At 52.1% G+C, this 17,057-nt stretch overlaps 1 protein-coding gene across 1 annotated transcript in view; it reads left to right on the forward strand.

The window, feature by feature from the left end:
* The first annotated feature begins 1,997 nt into the window (after window positions 1-1,997).
* Window positions 1,998-17,057, forward strand: part of EPHA8 (EPH receptor A8) — a 44,370-nt gene continuing 29,310 nt past the window's right edge. The window contains exons 1-2 of the mRNA XM_069874536.1: window positions 1,998-2,199; window positions 15,804-15,868. Coding sequence (XP_069730637.1) covers window positions 2,115-2,199; window positions 15,804-15,868 — 150 coding nt within the window. The 5' untranslated portion in view covers window positions 1,998-2,114. The remainder of the gene's footprint in view (window positions 2,200-15,803; window positions 15,869-17,057) is intronic.

Consider the following 17,057-nt stretch of genomic DNA (forward strand, 5'->3'; position numbering starts at 1 on the left):
TCTGCAGGTTGACTCCTTGCATTAGAGCATCGCACTGGGAACAGGCATCTCTCAGCACTGAGAGCCCAAACCTGGCTTTGTTTCCCCAGAGGTTCATTTCCAGAGCTTGGGGCTGGGACAGTGGCAGTGTGGATGGTGTCCCTCCAGCATGCCTGTCTCTGCTCAGGCACTAGGTGACAAGGAGTTGAGGGATCCAGCACCAAGCTGTTCCAAGCCCTTTGGACACGAGGAGATTACTGGGTTGGGGCAGCAATGTGATAGCTGGCAGAACAGCAGCTTGCCCACCACTGCAGGGGTGCAGCCACCATGGCATCAGCACTGCTCTGGGGCTTCCTGGTGGCTTGGTGCTGGTCAGAAAATCATCATCCTGGACCTCTTTGCTCCAAGGCCCATCACAAAGACTGCTTCTTCGCTGAGAGCTCACCCCTGACCTGACAGCACCATTCATCCTCTACTCGCTGCCTTGGGAACTGCTGGAATAACTCCCGTGCCAACAACCCTGTCTATGCTGGAGCTGCTCTGCAAGCCCATCCTGTGATACCACTGATGACAGAATCTCTCCAGTGCTGTCTCCAGGCAGACAGCTTCCCAGGCAGGCAGAGCAAAAAACTTGGAGGGACCTGACACCCGGAGCCATTCCCAGGTCCTGGTGATGAAAGGTTCAGATGTGTCCCTGCAGGCACAAGCCACAGCTGCTCTAAATGGGGAATTATTGCCACCACATGCTACAGAATCATAGAATCACCGGGTTGGAAAAGACCCACCGGATCATCGAGTTCAACCATTCCTATCAAATACTAAACCAAACTATGAGACAGGCAGGGAGCCCCTCTCGCCCCAGCATGTGGGAAGCTGCTGGTAGAGCCTTGGGGTCCAGCATCTCTGGGGATGTGGGGATCCAGGGGCAGATGAAGGGGGTGCAACACTTTCCTCCCTGCCCTAACCTCACCAAACAAGGCTGGGGTGAGCTTTTTCCAAGGGATAAAGGGGCCTGACAGTCAGCATTCAGCCTCGTTTTCCTCCCTCATCTTTCTTTCCATGGGTGAGTTGCTGGGGGCAGAAGAGGGTGGATATCACAGGCTGGGAGCTCATGGAAGAGCGAAAAACCCCACCCCACTTGGCACAGGTGGGAACCAGCGCCTGCAGTTATCACGAGCAGGTATTAGCGATCATTCAGCATTTAGATGGGGAAACAGTCGTGGCCGCTGTAGGGGGTCTGTTGACAGATGCCGAGTGTTTAATGCTGAGCAAGGTACTCGCCCAGCTCGACAATTCTGGCAGCTCCAAGCAAAAGGGGCTCAGAGGCTGCCTTGAATGGGCCGTGCAGAGGATGCTCAGTGCTCCTGAGGCAGCTCAGGCTCTCTCACAGGGTGCCCTTGCCTGGTTCCTGGCCTGCCCAGCCAGGGATGACTGCTCTGTCCTCCCTCCTCTGCTTTTGAAGGGGTTGGCCCCACCTCAGCCTGTAACTAAGCTGGGTGTTGTCAGCCCTGGCCACCTTGTCCCCTGCTCCACTGCCCCAGCTCAAGGGCGAGCGGTGGGTGTCTGTTCCAGGGCAAGGCGAGATGAAAAGCATCAAGCTGGGGGGTGGTTCTTCTAGTCTTCCCCAGACCCACACATGCAAGGGGAGCCTGTGCAAGGGGTTTTATTCTCCAGGATCAAAGGGTAACCCCATCCCCTTCATTCCTGACCCTGGAGCTCTCAGCCAGACCATGGCTCAGCCTGCAAGTTTGTCCCTTGCAGCAGCCGGACAACAGCAGTGAAAGAGGGATGGGGAGCGCAAGAAGCAGTGGAGGCTGCTCAAGCATCCCAAGGGAGGGAGAACGGGTGGCAGCGGGGAGCAGGACTCTGCTGTCCGGATGGCCAGGCTGGGTACAGCGTGCGTGTGTGGCGCGGGAAGGGGGGCTCGCTGCAGAGCCCACCCAGCCCATTGGCTTGCGAGCGGTGACAGGCAGGCTGCTCCCTCCCTGCCTTGCCGCTGGCTTGTGTGGATGCGAGCAATGTGCTCAAAGTGCCTTTGCATTAGCCGGTGTGTGTCGTAGCTCCGGTGCTCACTTTGCAGAGGTGCTGGGACGACCGAGGTGGTCCCGTCCCACACCCGGTGGCCCCGCTGGACCATGGCCTGGGCACGAAGGGACCTGACATCCTCGCTCTCCGTCCTCATCGCTTTGGCTGCCTCTCTGTCTGCCACCACCAGTGAAGGTAGGAACTGGGGTGGTCCTGGTGCGACAGGGCAGCGTTGGGGGGACCTGCAGAATTGCTGCAGCTCTTTGCTTGCACCCGCACGGGCTCGCTCAGTTTGCTGGGCTTAGGTGCTCCCAGAGGAGCTCAGCTCTGGGTTCCTGCCTGCCTGAGTTTTGCTTTTGCATCAGAGGGTAAACTTCAGAGCTGGGCAGGAGGACTTGATTTCTGCAGCATTGCCTGCCAGCGCTGCCCGGCCTCCCCTGCACAGGCTCTGCTGCAGCGCTTGGGTTGGCTGCAGAGGGGACAGGGACATCGGCACCAGCGCAGCCGTAACGATGCCCTCACCAGAGCTGGCCGAGCACACTGGTTGGGTGGCATGGGCTGCGATGGAGACAGTGGGTGGGCACGGGATGGTGCGTGGAGAGCTCCAGGAGCTAGATGGGCACTCAGGTGGGAAACTTGTCACCAGGGAAAGGGCTGGAAACTTCCAAAGTGGGAAGCAGGGATGCAGCCAGGGATCCTCTCCCAGCATCTCGGTGTCAGGCCTGCTCCTGCCACCTAGACGCTGTGCTGGCTGTGCTCATCCCTGGTCCTTGTCAGCCATGCAACCCTGCGCCGGCATCTTGGGCCCCCCTCGGCTTCGGCAGCGCTGCTCCCGCTGCCTGCCACCCACCCGCTCGCCTGCTTCCCTTCTGCACTGGCAGCAGCGGCGTGGCTGCTTCCCAGGTCTGCTGATTTTCATCACCTGGAGATCTGCTGTTCCTACTTCCCCGGCATGTCCTTGGCACTGGCAAGCAGCAGCCTTCCTCCCTTCTGCTGTGCCTGAGAGCCGCGGCCGGCACGGCACAGCCCTCTGCAGCGAACCCTGGTGCCAGCGTCCCTACACAGTGGTGGTGGTGATCCCTGCCTTATCCCATCCCTGCATCCTTGCCATCCCTGTGGAACGCTGTGGGCCAGGGGCTGGCACTGTGATGCCTCATGCCCTTTGCGGCACCCAGCCAGGCCAGCACCTTGTGCTTCCAGCCATCTTCTGACACCCACCTGCACCTCCCCTCCCTTTCTCACCTATATTACTCTTTTCCAGTTATTTGCTGGTCCAAACCCTCTTCTTCTGCCTGCTGTCGGCTTCCTGCCTTTCTCCTTTCCCCACTGCCCTTGCAGGGGGCTGTGTTGGGTTATCTGGGTAATTCAGGCTGGACATTAAGAAAAAAATTTTCACAGAAAGGGTCATTGGGCGCTGGCAGAGGCTGCCCAGGGAGGGGGTTGAGTCACCTTCCCTGGAGGGGTTTAAAGGACGGGTGGACGAGGTGCTGAGGGACATGGGTTAGTGATTGATGGGAATGGTTGGACTCGATGATCCGATGGGTCTTTTCCAACCTGGTGATTCTATGATTTTATGATCTTTCTGCTGGGAACGGCCTGTGGGGGTGCAGAATGGGACCCAAGCACCTCAACACCCCCAGCCTTCGCCCACCCTCCACCCCGTGGCGCAGCAGATGCTGCCCACCCTGCCCCAGGCTCTTGGTGCTGCCGCCCTGCCTGAACTCTGCGAACCCTGGGCATCTGCAAGCAAGGTTTTCCTCTGCAGAGGAGATTGCTGGATGTTGCGGTGCGTTTTACGGCATCTGTGTGGACAGCCAGGCTGGTGTCCAGCTGGGAAACCTTGGTTTCCGCAACTTTTTGGTAAGGAAAGCTAGTTTCTATAACTAGGGAGCCTGTGTGGCTGGGAGCGAGCTGGGCTCTGGGGCAGAGCAAGTGGGCTGGCTCTGGGTTAGACCAGGTAGAAGGTGCTGGGTGGCATCAGGACAATGTGTGGGACCCTGTAGAACGCTGGCGGTGTTCTGTGTGCTCCCCTCAAGGACGCTGATGCCTCCGTGGGTACCGGGGCACATCTCTGCGTGGCATGGGGCAGCTCAGTGCCAGCGACACGGGCAGAGCTGGGAATGCGATGCCAGCACCCAACAGCGCAGGGATGGGCTGGGGTCAATATCCGCGCTGAGATGGTTGCGGTGCTTAATGGAATGGTTGGACTCGATGATCCGGAGGGTCTTTTCCAACCTGGTGATTCTATGATTCCATGATTCTAACGTGGAGCGCTCTGGTGTGGGAGATACTGTAAAATGCAGCACAGCGCAGGAACCTCGGGCTCTCCAGTCGTGCAGGGCTTTGCTATCCCGTTTCCGTGGCACATGCAGGCAGGGTGTGAGGGTGCAGCACGGTGTAGCTGCTGCCTCTCATCCCAACTACCCACCACAGCCCTGGCCGAGCGACCCAGCTGGCCCCATGCTTGGTTTAGAGCTGCTGGGTAGAAAATTACAGCCACAAAGCAAATTTGAGGCCAGCGCGCGCCGCGCTCTGCGTGTTGGGAGGCAATTGGCATCTAAAGACGTGCATTAACCTGGAGAAATAGCGCTAGTCTTGTTTTCTTCCCCTTCCAAGAGCTCCCGGTGCCTTTCTTTTTCTGAAAAAAATTGTTCAGAGAAGTTTGGAGCTTATATTTTTTATTCCTTTTAGTCTTACCCTGGAAATGGGAGGCAAACGGAACCACCATTCCATGGGAAACTCCCACGTCTCAGCACGGCAGCCGCTGCAAAATACATTGAAATCTAAAACTCGGATATTTTCTAGATGGGTGAAAATTTGCAGGATACATTAGATTTTCATTTGGAGCACTGAAAACGTTTTGTCTGAAATCATGAAATTCCTTTAGAGCAGGGAGATAGAAAAAGTTCTTTGTAATAATATAAGGGTAGTGTGATCGAGTAAAATGTTTGCAGTATTGCGCATTGAGTTGCATAAGCAAAAATATTAAATTGGATATTTTATATGGATTGGAGATAAATAAGAAAGTAAAATAAGCAAAAAAATTGAAGGAAAATAATAAATAATAAATAATGAATTATAATCTTGGTTATATTGAAAGAAAATCAGATAAGCAGGAATTTGAGGCTTAGGCAGGGGTGAAAAAATTAGCTTTTCTGCCAGAAAATGGCATTTCAAATGGTGCTGCTGCAGTTTGCACCCTCCCAGTTGATGCCCCTATGAGGTAGGCGACCATTCTCCGCATCGCAGCACGGACTCTGTGGCCCACGGGTGAGCTGGGATGGCACCTCGGTGGGGAACAGGGGACCTGGAGACTTCTCCGCTGGCTTTCCAAGGCACGCAGCAGGCAATGGGGACAGGGCGATGCATGGGGAGGATGCAGAGCTGCGGACACAGGGATGCTCATCCTTTCCCAGCACCGCGGGGTCGGTGATGGAGACATTTTCTTCCTCCTTGCGACAAGGCTGGGTCGTGGGAGAGCATCGGGGGCCTCGGGAAAACCCAGCGGCTTGCGGGGGCCAGAGGAAGGGTTTGCAGTGATTTCCCCCCACTAATCTCAAGACTGTAATCCCGTTAATTACCCCTCTGCACAAACAGAAAAAAAGGTAAAACTCATCCACGCATTTATTCAATGCCACTTCTCTACCTCTTCCACAGCAGAGTTGGGAATGCGGGAGAAGTAAATCTTGGAAAGGGAGAGGAAACAGCTTTTTTGGTGGTAAAAGGGCTGCAAAGATGCCGTGTTCCTCCACAGGAGCAGGAAAGGAGGTTTTAGGTACATAGACTTTTGGTGATAGGGGATGGAGAAGCATTTGTGTAAACAGGGAGTGGATTTCGTCTATGTTTGCAAAAAAACCCAAAAACACAAAACAACAACCCGTAATTTTGGGGGGTGTGATTTTTTCGATTTCTCCCAAAACGCTGCTGTAAAGCAAATCCTTGCATAATTTTCAGTAGGCTCATGGGGAATGAGTTTCTGATCTCAGCTTCATTTCCAGCCTTCTTGTATTGATAGCTTATAAAACTTCGGAAAAATCAACCCCCAAATCTGCAGAAAAAATAACACAACAGTGCACAAAATACACACCGACTCTGCGAGGTTTTTCTCATTCTCCTTGAATTCTTGTTTCCTCGAATTGCGAGGGCTTTATTCACAGTGGAAATAAATGGGCACTCATTTTAGGGACAGTAGAAATAGATCTGAGGAGTACAAATTTAAGTACAACTGAAAAGCCAATGAATTACTACTGGGATGAAAGAATTCCCTCTTTTTTTTTGATTGCTGAAAAACGATCGGAAAAGTATTTTGCCCTACAGAAAAATAAAATGCAAAATGACAACTCCCAGCGCCTCCAAGATGCTCAGCCAGGGAGGGATGGAGAGCGGCTCGTCCCACGCAGCCCACTGGGATCAGCACGCGTGGGTCCCGGTGAGTGAGATTCCAGGGAGCACTGGGCTCATCCAGACTCTCTGACACCTCCACTCTTTGTTTCGGTTGGGTCCTGTGTTTCCAGCATCCCTGCTCACCCCGCTGGCAGCTTTCGGTGCTGCCTTTATCTCCAGGGGCAAAGCCATTCATATGATAACTCTATTCATACTCTGACAGTTTTTGATAGTTCATTCTCCTAAACCCCCGTGTGTTTGCATGAACGACACTTCAAAATTATTCCTCTGGCACAGAGAAGCAATTAACCCCTTCGGCCCTGGCAGTTCAAAAGTGAGGATCAGGATCAGGCAGTCCTATTCCTTTCAAAAACACACAGAAATAACCCCATGTCCTGCCTATGTAGATGTGAGGTACTTAGGGTTGTAAATAACCACACAAAGGATGTAATTCTATTATAGGTCAGGTCCAGCCCCACTAATAAAGCCTCATCAATTGTGTTTGGCCCAGGGATAGCATCCAGAGAGGTACCCAACATTTCTCTGAAGGCATTGACAAAGGCAGACGCATCCCTGCCTTTAATAATTCCTTCCAATGGCTCATCAGCCTCAGCCTTAAAAATATTGGACTTCTCTTTTCCCTAATACAATTTGCCAGGCTTCACTTTCCAGCCGTTTGTTCTTGTTCGGCATTTCTTGCTGGAATAAAGAGCCGCCGTTCATCTGCCGTGAAAGTACAGAGTACAACCAGGTGCCCTGCACCCTTGTGAGCACAAGCACGTTGAGCTTGGCAGGTTTTCCTCTCTCCTAGTTTCTTTCTCCAGCCCTGGTATCAGGGCTTTGCCATGGTATTTGCTCTGTCCCCAATTTCTCACATTTAAAATGCCTCAACCATGGAAGCGAGTAGGCAGCTCAGCTCTGTCCCAGCACCGAAGGTTCACACAGGTCACCAAGTCCTTCTTGGATGAAATATCTTTTGCGTAGGTACCTCCCATGCAATTGTTAAGGACTGAAAACCTGATGAATTACTACAACGAGGAAACATTTCCCTCTTTTTTCGATTGCTGATGGGAAAAATACTTTACCCAACAGAAAAATAAAACCCAAAATGACCCTCAGCCCCCTGAAATGCTCAACCATGGAGGATGGAGAACGGCACGTCCCATGCATCCCGCTGGGGTATTTCATTACCGGTGGCATGAAATATTCCTCCTGTCCCCACAAACATTTTTAGTATTGGCATTTTTGTCCATTTTAGAAAAAACATTCTGTTTTCCAAAGCTATTTTTAAGAGAGAAAAGGAATTGCCTTTAAAAGAAATTAACTTGCTTTAAAAATATCTGTGGAGTGCAAACAGCTGAGCATGGCTTAGGGTGGCCAAGTCATGTAAAAGCAAGAGATGTGCTCAGAGAAATTAGGGAAAAAGCATCTGACAGCCTGAAAAGCTGCCGTCCAAAGCCCTTCAGATAATCCAGATAAGTGAGAACATTTGCAAAAATCCACATTTCCCCAGTGAATCCTCCAGAGAGGATAAACCTTTACCAGCACCTCAGGGTTGCAAGAGTCAGTGGGAAAGGCAGGGTGTCTTTTTGGGGTAATGCAGGGCTTGTCTTGCTGATTGGGGTAAGAAATCTGCAAAGTCCCAAGCAAGCAGGAGAAAACCGAGCAGGCATGGGGCTTAAAGGGAGTGGGAGCACAGAGATGCTGTGGGATAAGGACATCACACGGCATTAGGGGCTTGCCTGATGTGAGCTTCGGCTCCCAGAAGTCAGCAACCTCAGTGGCTAAAGCTGAAAATGCATTCGTGTCTGTTTTGCTAAACGAATAAATAGAAAATAGAGAGGAGGGAATCCGGACTGATGCAGGGACGCTGGCACAGACCCCTCTGGAGAGAACTCGCATTGCTCTGAGCCTGTAGCACACACGTTTTACATACTGCAAGCTGAAGAGTTGCAATTTGTGTCACACTCCTGTACGATTTGGAAAGGCTGTCACGACACCATGTTCCTGGTGGCACGAGACTTTCAGCCACTGACCCTGGGACTGCAGCTTGATGGAAAGTCTTGGTCTGGGTGCAGGTTTCTGGGCTTGAGGGCTCAGGTCAGGGATGCGAGGAGCCGTCCTTTAGTGGTGTGTGGGGTGAAGGATGAGCTCTTGTAGAGCTGTGGTCAAATGAGATGCCAAAGGGTGATTGTGTACAGGCTCCTCTCTGCTGATGGAGGGATCCATGTTGTCCTGCTGTCCCTTAGGCTTGGATGTCGTGATGGAAAGGACTCAAACGACTCCCAGACAGCCAGTTCCAGCCCTGGGACACCAGGCCTGCAGAACCCTCCTCCGGGTCTGCAAGGACCCTTCAGCTGTCCTCACTGCTCCCCTGTTCCTGCTCCCTCCCCAGCCTTGCTGCCATCCTGCTCCTTCCTTCCTTGAGTAATGAAGCTGGGGAAGGGGCTGGAGAACAAGGCTCATGAGGAGCGACTGAGAGAGCTGGGGGTGTTTAGCCTGGAGAAGAGAAGGCTGAGGGGAGACCTCATTGATTTCTATAACTACCTGAGAGGAGGTTGTGGAGAGGAGGGAGCTGGGCTCTTCTCCCAGGGGACAGGGGACAGGACGAGAGGGAATGGCCTCAAGCTCCACCAGGGGAGGGTCAGGCTGGACATTAGGAAAAAATTTTCCACAGAAAGGGTCATTGGTCACTGGCAGAAGCTGCCCAGGGAGGGGGTTGAGTCCCCTTCCCTGGAGGGGTTTAAGGGACGTGTGGATGAGGTGCTGAGGGACATGGTTTAGTATTTGATAGGAATGGTTGGACTCGATGATCGGGTGGGTCTTTTCCAACCTGGTGATTCTGATTCTGTGATTCCCCGGCTCACATCAGATGCTTCCATTGAATTTCTTCCCTCCCTGACCTTTCTCACTGGCCCCCCATCCCTAAAGCTTTCTCACCTTCCCAGTCCGTTATCAATGTCCAGCTCTAACCACAAAACCAGCGCGTGACACAGTGGTGGGTGCTTGCCAGCCCAGTGTCACCCTACCGTACGGTGGATGCCGTATGTGCTTCCATCTCAGTTTCCAAAGCCAGTGCAAAGAATTCACCCTGGCTGTTCCCCTGCACATGAGCATCAGAGTCTCAAACCGAGTAGGAAACAGGAGCATTTTACATCTATATTTTTCCCCTTATATTTCTGAGAGGGAACATTTTTGTGTTGTTTGGCTTTTGATGTGTTTTTCTATTTCTTGGGGTAAAAACGGCTGCCCTGTAATTTCAAGGTTTTTCATCCTTGGAAATACTTTATTCAGGGTGTTTTGGTTTTGTTTTGTTTCATTTTGTACATTATTTCACGACGCCTCAGTCCTACCACAGGTTATGCTCTTGTGCTGCACGTTATCTTACGCGATATCACGCAGGGTCTGGAAGGATCAGGTTGATCATTTTATTTTTAAAGCCTGAACTGCAGCTTTTTGTTAGCACTGATTGAACAAACAAGCTTTCTTCTTCCATCAAAGCATCTCCTGCTCCTGGTATGCTGAAAAGGGGTGACCCTCTGGGCAGTCCTTACGGGCATTGCCGCTCCCGATGCATCACAAAATGATATAAAATGAAATACAAGTTCACAGCAACAATCCAGAGGCCTGAGAAGAAATCCTGAAATGGGAATTAGGGCACAGCCAAACAGCAGTGCTGCTTTTGCACTATTGTTTGAAACGGTTTCTTTTTAATTTTTTTTTTTTCAAATATATATATTTTCTTTTTTTCAGCCATTTCAGCCACAGCATTTCCAGAAATGTGGAAAACCCACATTCCGGCTGGCTTTGGCGACACAGCATCACAGAATCGTTTGGGTTGGAAAGGACCTCAAATCCCATGCAGTTCCAACCCTCTGCTATGGCCAGGGACACCTCCCACTGGGTCAGGTGGGCCACCTTTTAGAACCACCTGTAATGCTTTTTTAATCTCCTCTCTGGGCAGCCGATGCGAGCATTGTTTCCTCTGTGTCCGTAGTCTGTACAGCCTCACACACACCGCAGTGGCTCAACAAATCCTGGATGCTCTGCTGGTGTGGCAGCCCCCACCACTGCGGTGCCGACCCCGATCCATGGGGCACATCCCCAATACCAAGATTTGTTCCACCCTCCAGGCTTGCTGCTTTTACCTCAAAGCCCCCCCAAACTGGCCTTTTTTGTTGGTGAATAAATTACTTTCTTTCTTTAAACCTAAATATTGGCCTCGGGTAGGGGAAATATGGTTTAGTGATTGTTAGGAATGGTTGGACTCGATGATCCGGTGGGTCTTTTCCAACCTGGTGATTCTATGATTCTAAGCTAAAAGTGAAGCATCCCGTCCCGTCCCCCACAATATTCCGAGGCCAGCAAAACGCAGCTTTGTTGCTCGGCTTTGCCTCCTGAGTTGGAAAGGTCGCGGCAAGCTATTCAGCACAGCCCTGGATTAAACGGTGGGACACAAATAGCTGACCCGCCCCGGCCCCACCTGCCCCTTCAAAGCCCTGCCCCAGATTATGGGAAATAAATGCTGCTGGTTCTTGTTCCTCTCCTCTCCCTGCCCCTTTCTCATAGCCGGGAACTCTCTTCCCACCGTGGATAACCCTCCCCAGGTTGGTCCTGTACGGAGTAGGGCTGGGGCTGTGGGGCTGGGATGCACAGAGTCCACTGGTGCTGGGGTGGCAGGGAGCAGGAGTGCCTGAGCCCACAGATAAGAGTTTAATTATCAATGCAAAAAGCGTTGTCACATGGGGGGAGCCTTGCTGTGAATCTTGGGAGGCCTTTGAAGTTGTGATGGAGAGGAACTGAAGCCCAAGGGAACAGGGCTGCTCCCACTGACCCTTCCTCCCCACGCCTGCGCTACAAAGCCCCTGCCTGGGAGGGAGATGGTGGAGTAATTAGAGTGAAGACGACGGTGGGTTAACAATTAGCGAGGAAGCTCAGAGCCCTTTTAGGTCCCCCACTGCTCTTCTAAAGGCTCATTGCATCCGTGCCACCCCATGGCTTGTCCCACTACCCCACCATGCAGCCCAGGTGGGCTGAGGGTACACAGGCTCCCCTGATCCTGGGATGCTTGGATGTGGGACACCAAGGCACCTGCACATCTCTTTGTAGGGATGCAAGACATTTCTGCAGGAGCTGCTGTCACCACACAAGGATTCATAGAATCATAGAATCACCAGGTTGGAAGAGACCCACCGGATCATCGAGTCCAACCATTCCCATCAATCACTAAACCATGTCCCTCAGCACCTTGTCCACCCAATCCCTTAAACACCTCCAGGGAAGGGGACTCAACCCCCTCCCTGGCTGGGAAGGGTTTCTGAGGACTCACCCTTTATGCAGCACAAAAGCTCCGTGGACTCAGGCAAAATATACATCACTGGCTGCATCCTCGGCATCCTCGCTCATCCCGAGTGGTGTTTGGAATTTGGAGGATATGGGTAGAGATATGGGTATGGATTCAGTCGTGGATGCTGAGATAGATAGCGATACAGATACCGACAGCGATGAAGATATAAAAATAAAAATGTAAATAAATTACAGATATGAATACGAATACAAATACAAATCAAAATATAAATAAATTACAAATACAAATACAAATACAAATACAAATACAAATACAAATACAAATAAAAATGCAGGTATAAATTGTACAGAAACATATATTACATACCCATTTTCATATCCATGCACCCAGTCTTCGGCCTCTCCACATTCTGCACGAACGAGATCGCAATGTGTGCTCCTCGTGCAGCATTATACGATGCAACTTTATACGATGCAACTTTATAAATGATCACATAGGTCGGTCTTGCGTGAGACTCCGTCTCAGGACCCCAAACAGTGTTGGGGAAGCGACCTGCTTGCTCCTAGGTGCTTCCGTTTGAACGGACAATCAGGCCTGACAGCTTTTCCACCAGGGTGAGAATTTCCCCTGACACCTCCTGGTGTTTTGGCTCAATGCGGCGAGTCAAGGCCAAGGCACAGAATAGGGGAAACGCAAAATGGTGCGCGGCGGAACAAAATGGAGCTCGCGGTTTGAGACTGATACGTGCAGACAGTCCATAACATCAAACAGAATCGCCCAGCTGTAGGAGAGAGGTCTTCCAAAACCAGCATTTTTTGGTTGAAAGGGGCTCATTGTGGTGGCCTCACTCACCCTCTGGCATCAAGGGTGGGATTTTTTGGAGCATCTCCCCTGGAGAAGCTACACACAGAGGACATCACCTGCGAGGGGCTGGATGGGGCACTTGTCGCAAGTGGCGTGGCTGATTCTCCTTGGCGTTGGTCTGTAGCCTTTCACCACAATGGACATTTGGGTTTCAGGAGAGTATTGACCTCCCCAGATCTGAGCACAGCGTGTAATAGCACTGCTGGATGGATGCTCACATCCACAGGCGCGTGTGCTATGTCACGAATTCACACAAGAGCTCTTGGACATGCAATCCTTTAATATTTGTACTATTCCCACCGCAGTGGGCATAATGAGTAGGACTCCTTTGCAATGGGCTGTAATGCTTCTAAGCAATAAAAGAAGTTTTTATTTATTTTTATTTTTATTTTCTTTCCTCCTGCAAAGAGGCGTGAGCTCCTGCTTTGTGGACACGTTACAGGGCATGTGAATCATAGAATCATAGAATCACCAGGTTGGAAAAGACCCACAGGATCATCGAGTCTAACCATTCTTATCAAACACTAAACCATGTTCCTCAACACCTCATCCACCCGTCCCTTAAACCCCTCCAGGGAAGGTGATTCAACCCCCTCCCTGGGCAGCCTCTGACAGTGACCAAGGACCCTTTCTGTGAAAAATTTTTTCCTAATGTCCAGCCTGAACCTCCCCTGGTGGAGCTTGAGGCCATTCCCTCTCGTCCTGTCCCCTGTCCCTTGGGAGAAGAGCCCAGCTCCCTCCTCTCCACAACCTCCTTGCAGGGAGTTGGAGAGAGCAATGAGGTCTCCCCTCAGCCTCCTCTTCTCCAGGATAAACATCCCCAGCTCTCTCAGACGCTCCTCTTGTTCTCCAGCCCCCTCACCAGCTTCGTTGCTCTTCTCTGGACTTGCTCCAGAGCCTCAACATCCTTCTTGTGGTGAGGGGCCCAGAACTGACCCCAGGTTTCGAGGAGCGGTCTCACCAGTGCCGAGTCCAGAGGGAGAAGAACCTCCCTGGACCTGCTGGCCACGCCGTTTCTGATCCAAGCCAAGTTGCAGATCCCACGCATCACGGCTCAGCCAAGCCTGAGCGATGTCCCGTCGTGGGGGTGTCTTCTCTGATCTCAGCATTATTCTCCATTATGTTATGCTCCAGTGGGACCCTGGGCCCTTCAGGCTCCTTGCGTCACCTGGAGAGCAGCAAGAGGCATTTGCACCCATGGCTGAGCATCTCAGCGTGGGAAAGGGGGCGCAGACAACACAAGGGGGGAGGAGAGAAGCTCCGTGAAACTGGTCCCCTCCATGCTGCCTGCCTGCTGAGGGTCACCGGGACCACGCTCCTGCGCTGTGAGCAGGGAAACTCCTGAGCCCGGGCTCCTGCTGGGTGAATTACCCAGGGAAAATAGGCAGAAAATCTTCAGATTAACAATAACAAATAAAAATGGATTTGAGATCTCCGAGGTAATTACTCCGTGCTGAGGGCAAGGGGCCTCTTTAGCAGTGGGAGCAGCACCGTGCGGGGAGAGAGGGGCTCGGCCTGCTGTTGGGCCAATGCAGTCACACAAGAAACCCTGGAAATTCTTTCAAATTGTTCTGCTAACATTAATAAATGCCTCAAAAGCTCCTAATCTGCTCTGTCAGGAGCATGACGTCCGGGTGTTTCACAGCCAGCTCACGTCTCTGCTCCTCTCTCCCCTCCCCTCCTTCCCTGCCTGGTAATCGTAAATGAAAGTGGCACCCGTTCCTCCGGCTGCTGGGACCAACACCATGCTGGGCTCAGCCTCTGCTGGGGATGGAGCTGCTGCGATTCTATGATTCTGTGTCCCAACGTGCCCCATCCCTGCCATGACAAGGCAGTGACGTGCCTTCCAGAGCCCAGGAGGGGCTGAGTGTTGAGGTAGCGGCAAGGCTTTCTTCTGCCTGATGCTGCAGAGGGCCCCTCACCACAAGAAGGATGTTGAGGCTCTGGAGCGAGTCCAGAGAAGAGCAACGAAGCTGGTGAGGGGGCTGGAGAACAAGAGGAGCGTCTGAGAGAGCTGGGGATGTTTATCCTGGAGAAGAGGAGGCTGAGGGGAGACCTCATTGCTCTCTCCAACTCCCTGAAAGGAGGTTGTGGAGAGGAGGGAACTGGGCTCTTCTCCCAAGTGACAGGGGACAGGACGAGAGGGAATGGCCTCAGGCTCCACCAGGAGAGGTTTAGGCTGAACATTAGGAAAAAAAAAATCATGGAAAGAGTCACTGGGCACTGTCAGAGGCTGCCCAGGGAGGGGGTTGAGTCACGTTCCCTGGAGGGGTTTAAGGGACGAGTGGACAAGGTGCTGAGGGACATGGTTTAGTGATTGATGGGAATGGTTGGACTCGATGATCTGGTGGGTCTTTTCCAACCTGGTGATTCTATGATTCTATGATTCTATGCTGTGGGGTCTGAGGCTCACAGGAGGCAGGTGATACTCTGGGGCAGCTCACTCTGTGTGTGCAGCAGCACTGTGACATCCAGCTTTCCCCTCTCCTGCTGGCTCTGCGCAGGTTTCTGCAGGAAGCTCCTGAGCGTGTTCAAAGTCATCCTTGTTTCTCCCCTGCTAGAAGCTGCTCCCCTCTCCTTGCAGGTTTGCCCGTGTCTGCTCATTAAGCCAGGTTCCCGCGGGTGGCAGAGCTTTTGAAAGGTTGGCTTTGATGGGCTTCTCATGCAGCCTGTCCCCCATGGTCAGGCTGCCCTGGTGGGGTGTCAGACAAGACAGTGGGGGGCCACTTTGTGCCAGAGCTGGGCACTGCAGTGCGTAATTACAGAGGCTAGTGGAGCGCAGACTTCAAACTAGTGACATGGGAGGGATGCCTGGAGGGCTGCGTTGGAGCCTCCAGAGAAGTGTCCAAGCGAGGAACAATACCCTGGTTGGACCAGTTTTGGCCTAAGATGGGACTAGTGGGCAACCTGACACTCAGAGTTTGTTTCCCCAGATTCCCCTTGCTTTGCATCCCCTCTGACCTGCTGTTTGCAGCCCTCTCTCCTCCAATAGGACACGTCTCTCTCATTCTTACTGCCTGCACCAATTCTACCCCCAGTCAACAACCCTGAGGAACATCATTTGTTGCTACCCCCTTCACTGCATCTCCAGGTCCCTGACAGCAGCTCCATGGGTGATAAGCAGAGGGGACAATCAAGCGAGAGTGGGGTGCAACGATGGGTCACGTGTGGTGTCTTGGATCCTTGCCTCTTGGGCATGGAGAGAAAGCTTCCTAATGCAGCGTTTTGCTCCTGTGTTTTCCAGTGAACTTGCTAGACACGTCAACAATCCTGGGGGACTGGGGCTGGATGACTTATCCCTCGCATGGGGTAAGTATGAAGCGGCTGTTGGTGGATGGGGAGACCCCAGTGGGATGGGTCATGGTGGGTTCCCGTGGGCAGGGGGATAGACATCTCAGTCTCAGGCTGGTGCCTTGATAGTTGTTGATGGGGCAAAGACACCGGGTCTGGTTGGCCAGCACCAGCCTGAAAGACTAGCAGTGGGATGCAGCTAGTTTGGGAATGTTGTTTAACTGTTCTGTGTCCCCTGGTTGGGACCGGGTTGTCACCAGGTCCTGAGCTTTGACAGGACTCAAGATCTGGGTCTCCCCATGGCGCCTCCTGCTAAGCATCATCTCATTCCTCACTCCACCGGGTAAGCATCAGGAGGAATGGCCCAAAATGAGTGGGAAGCTCCAAACTGCCAGCAATCTGAGGAGTTTGCTGTGGGAGGTGGGCAAGAAGGGCAGCGGAGCATCCCTGCAGATGATTTCTGATGGGGAATGGAGCTGTAAATACACAGCCCTGCAGTAGGGACGAGTCAACCATCTCTGCTGCCTAGATCCTCTCCACACACTCCCTTCACTTGCATTTCCATGTCCAGGTTTTCCTGCCGCAGCAACTTTCTGGAAAGTGTGATTTTCAGCCAGCAGTGGTTAGATGGTTGTGAGGATTTTGCTCCTTCATTTCCTGAGTAGAATCAACCCCATCAATACACACAGGACCAACCACGGGGCGCAGTGGTGCAGGCACAAGGGCTGTGGAACTGGGGCGCCTGCCTGCCTTTCACTGCTGTGTTGATTTTTCATGTCCACTCTTTTTCATCCCCTCTCTGAACTAAACAGCCTTAATCTTCTCAATTCCACCTCCTACAGGAATCTTCCCAGGCCTCTAATCATTTCCATTGATCTGTTGCTTGAGACTTTCAGTCCCTGCACTGTTTGAGCAGGAGTGATCAGAACAGCGAATTCATAGCAATAACCCTGATCAGATTTCTATCAGACATTATCATATATGTAAATACATGAAATCATTAACTCAGCTCTAATTTTAGCAGCGAGCTGTCATAGTGGTGACTTTCCTGGAATGTAATAGATACGAGGTACAAGGTCAGAGGGGACCATAGAGTTAATGTGATGTGATCTCCTGCATAAATGCAGCCCTTCAGACCTGTCAGCTCACTGGTGGTTCAGAAAAGCCCAGCTTTGAGGGAAAAAACATCTTTGACTACAAAATTGCC

This window comes from Phaenicophaeus curvirostris, chromosome 22 (genome assembly GCF_032191515.1).
Source record: "Phaenicophaeus curvirostris isolate KB17595 chromosome 22, BPBGC_Pcur_1.0, whole genome shotgun sequence".
In the NCBI taxonomy this organism is placed as follows: Eukaryota; Metazoa; Chordata; class Aves; order Cuculiformes; family Cuculidae; genus Phaenicophaeus; species Phaenicophaeus curvirostris.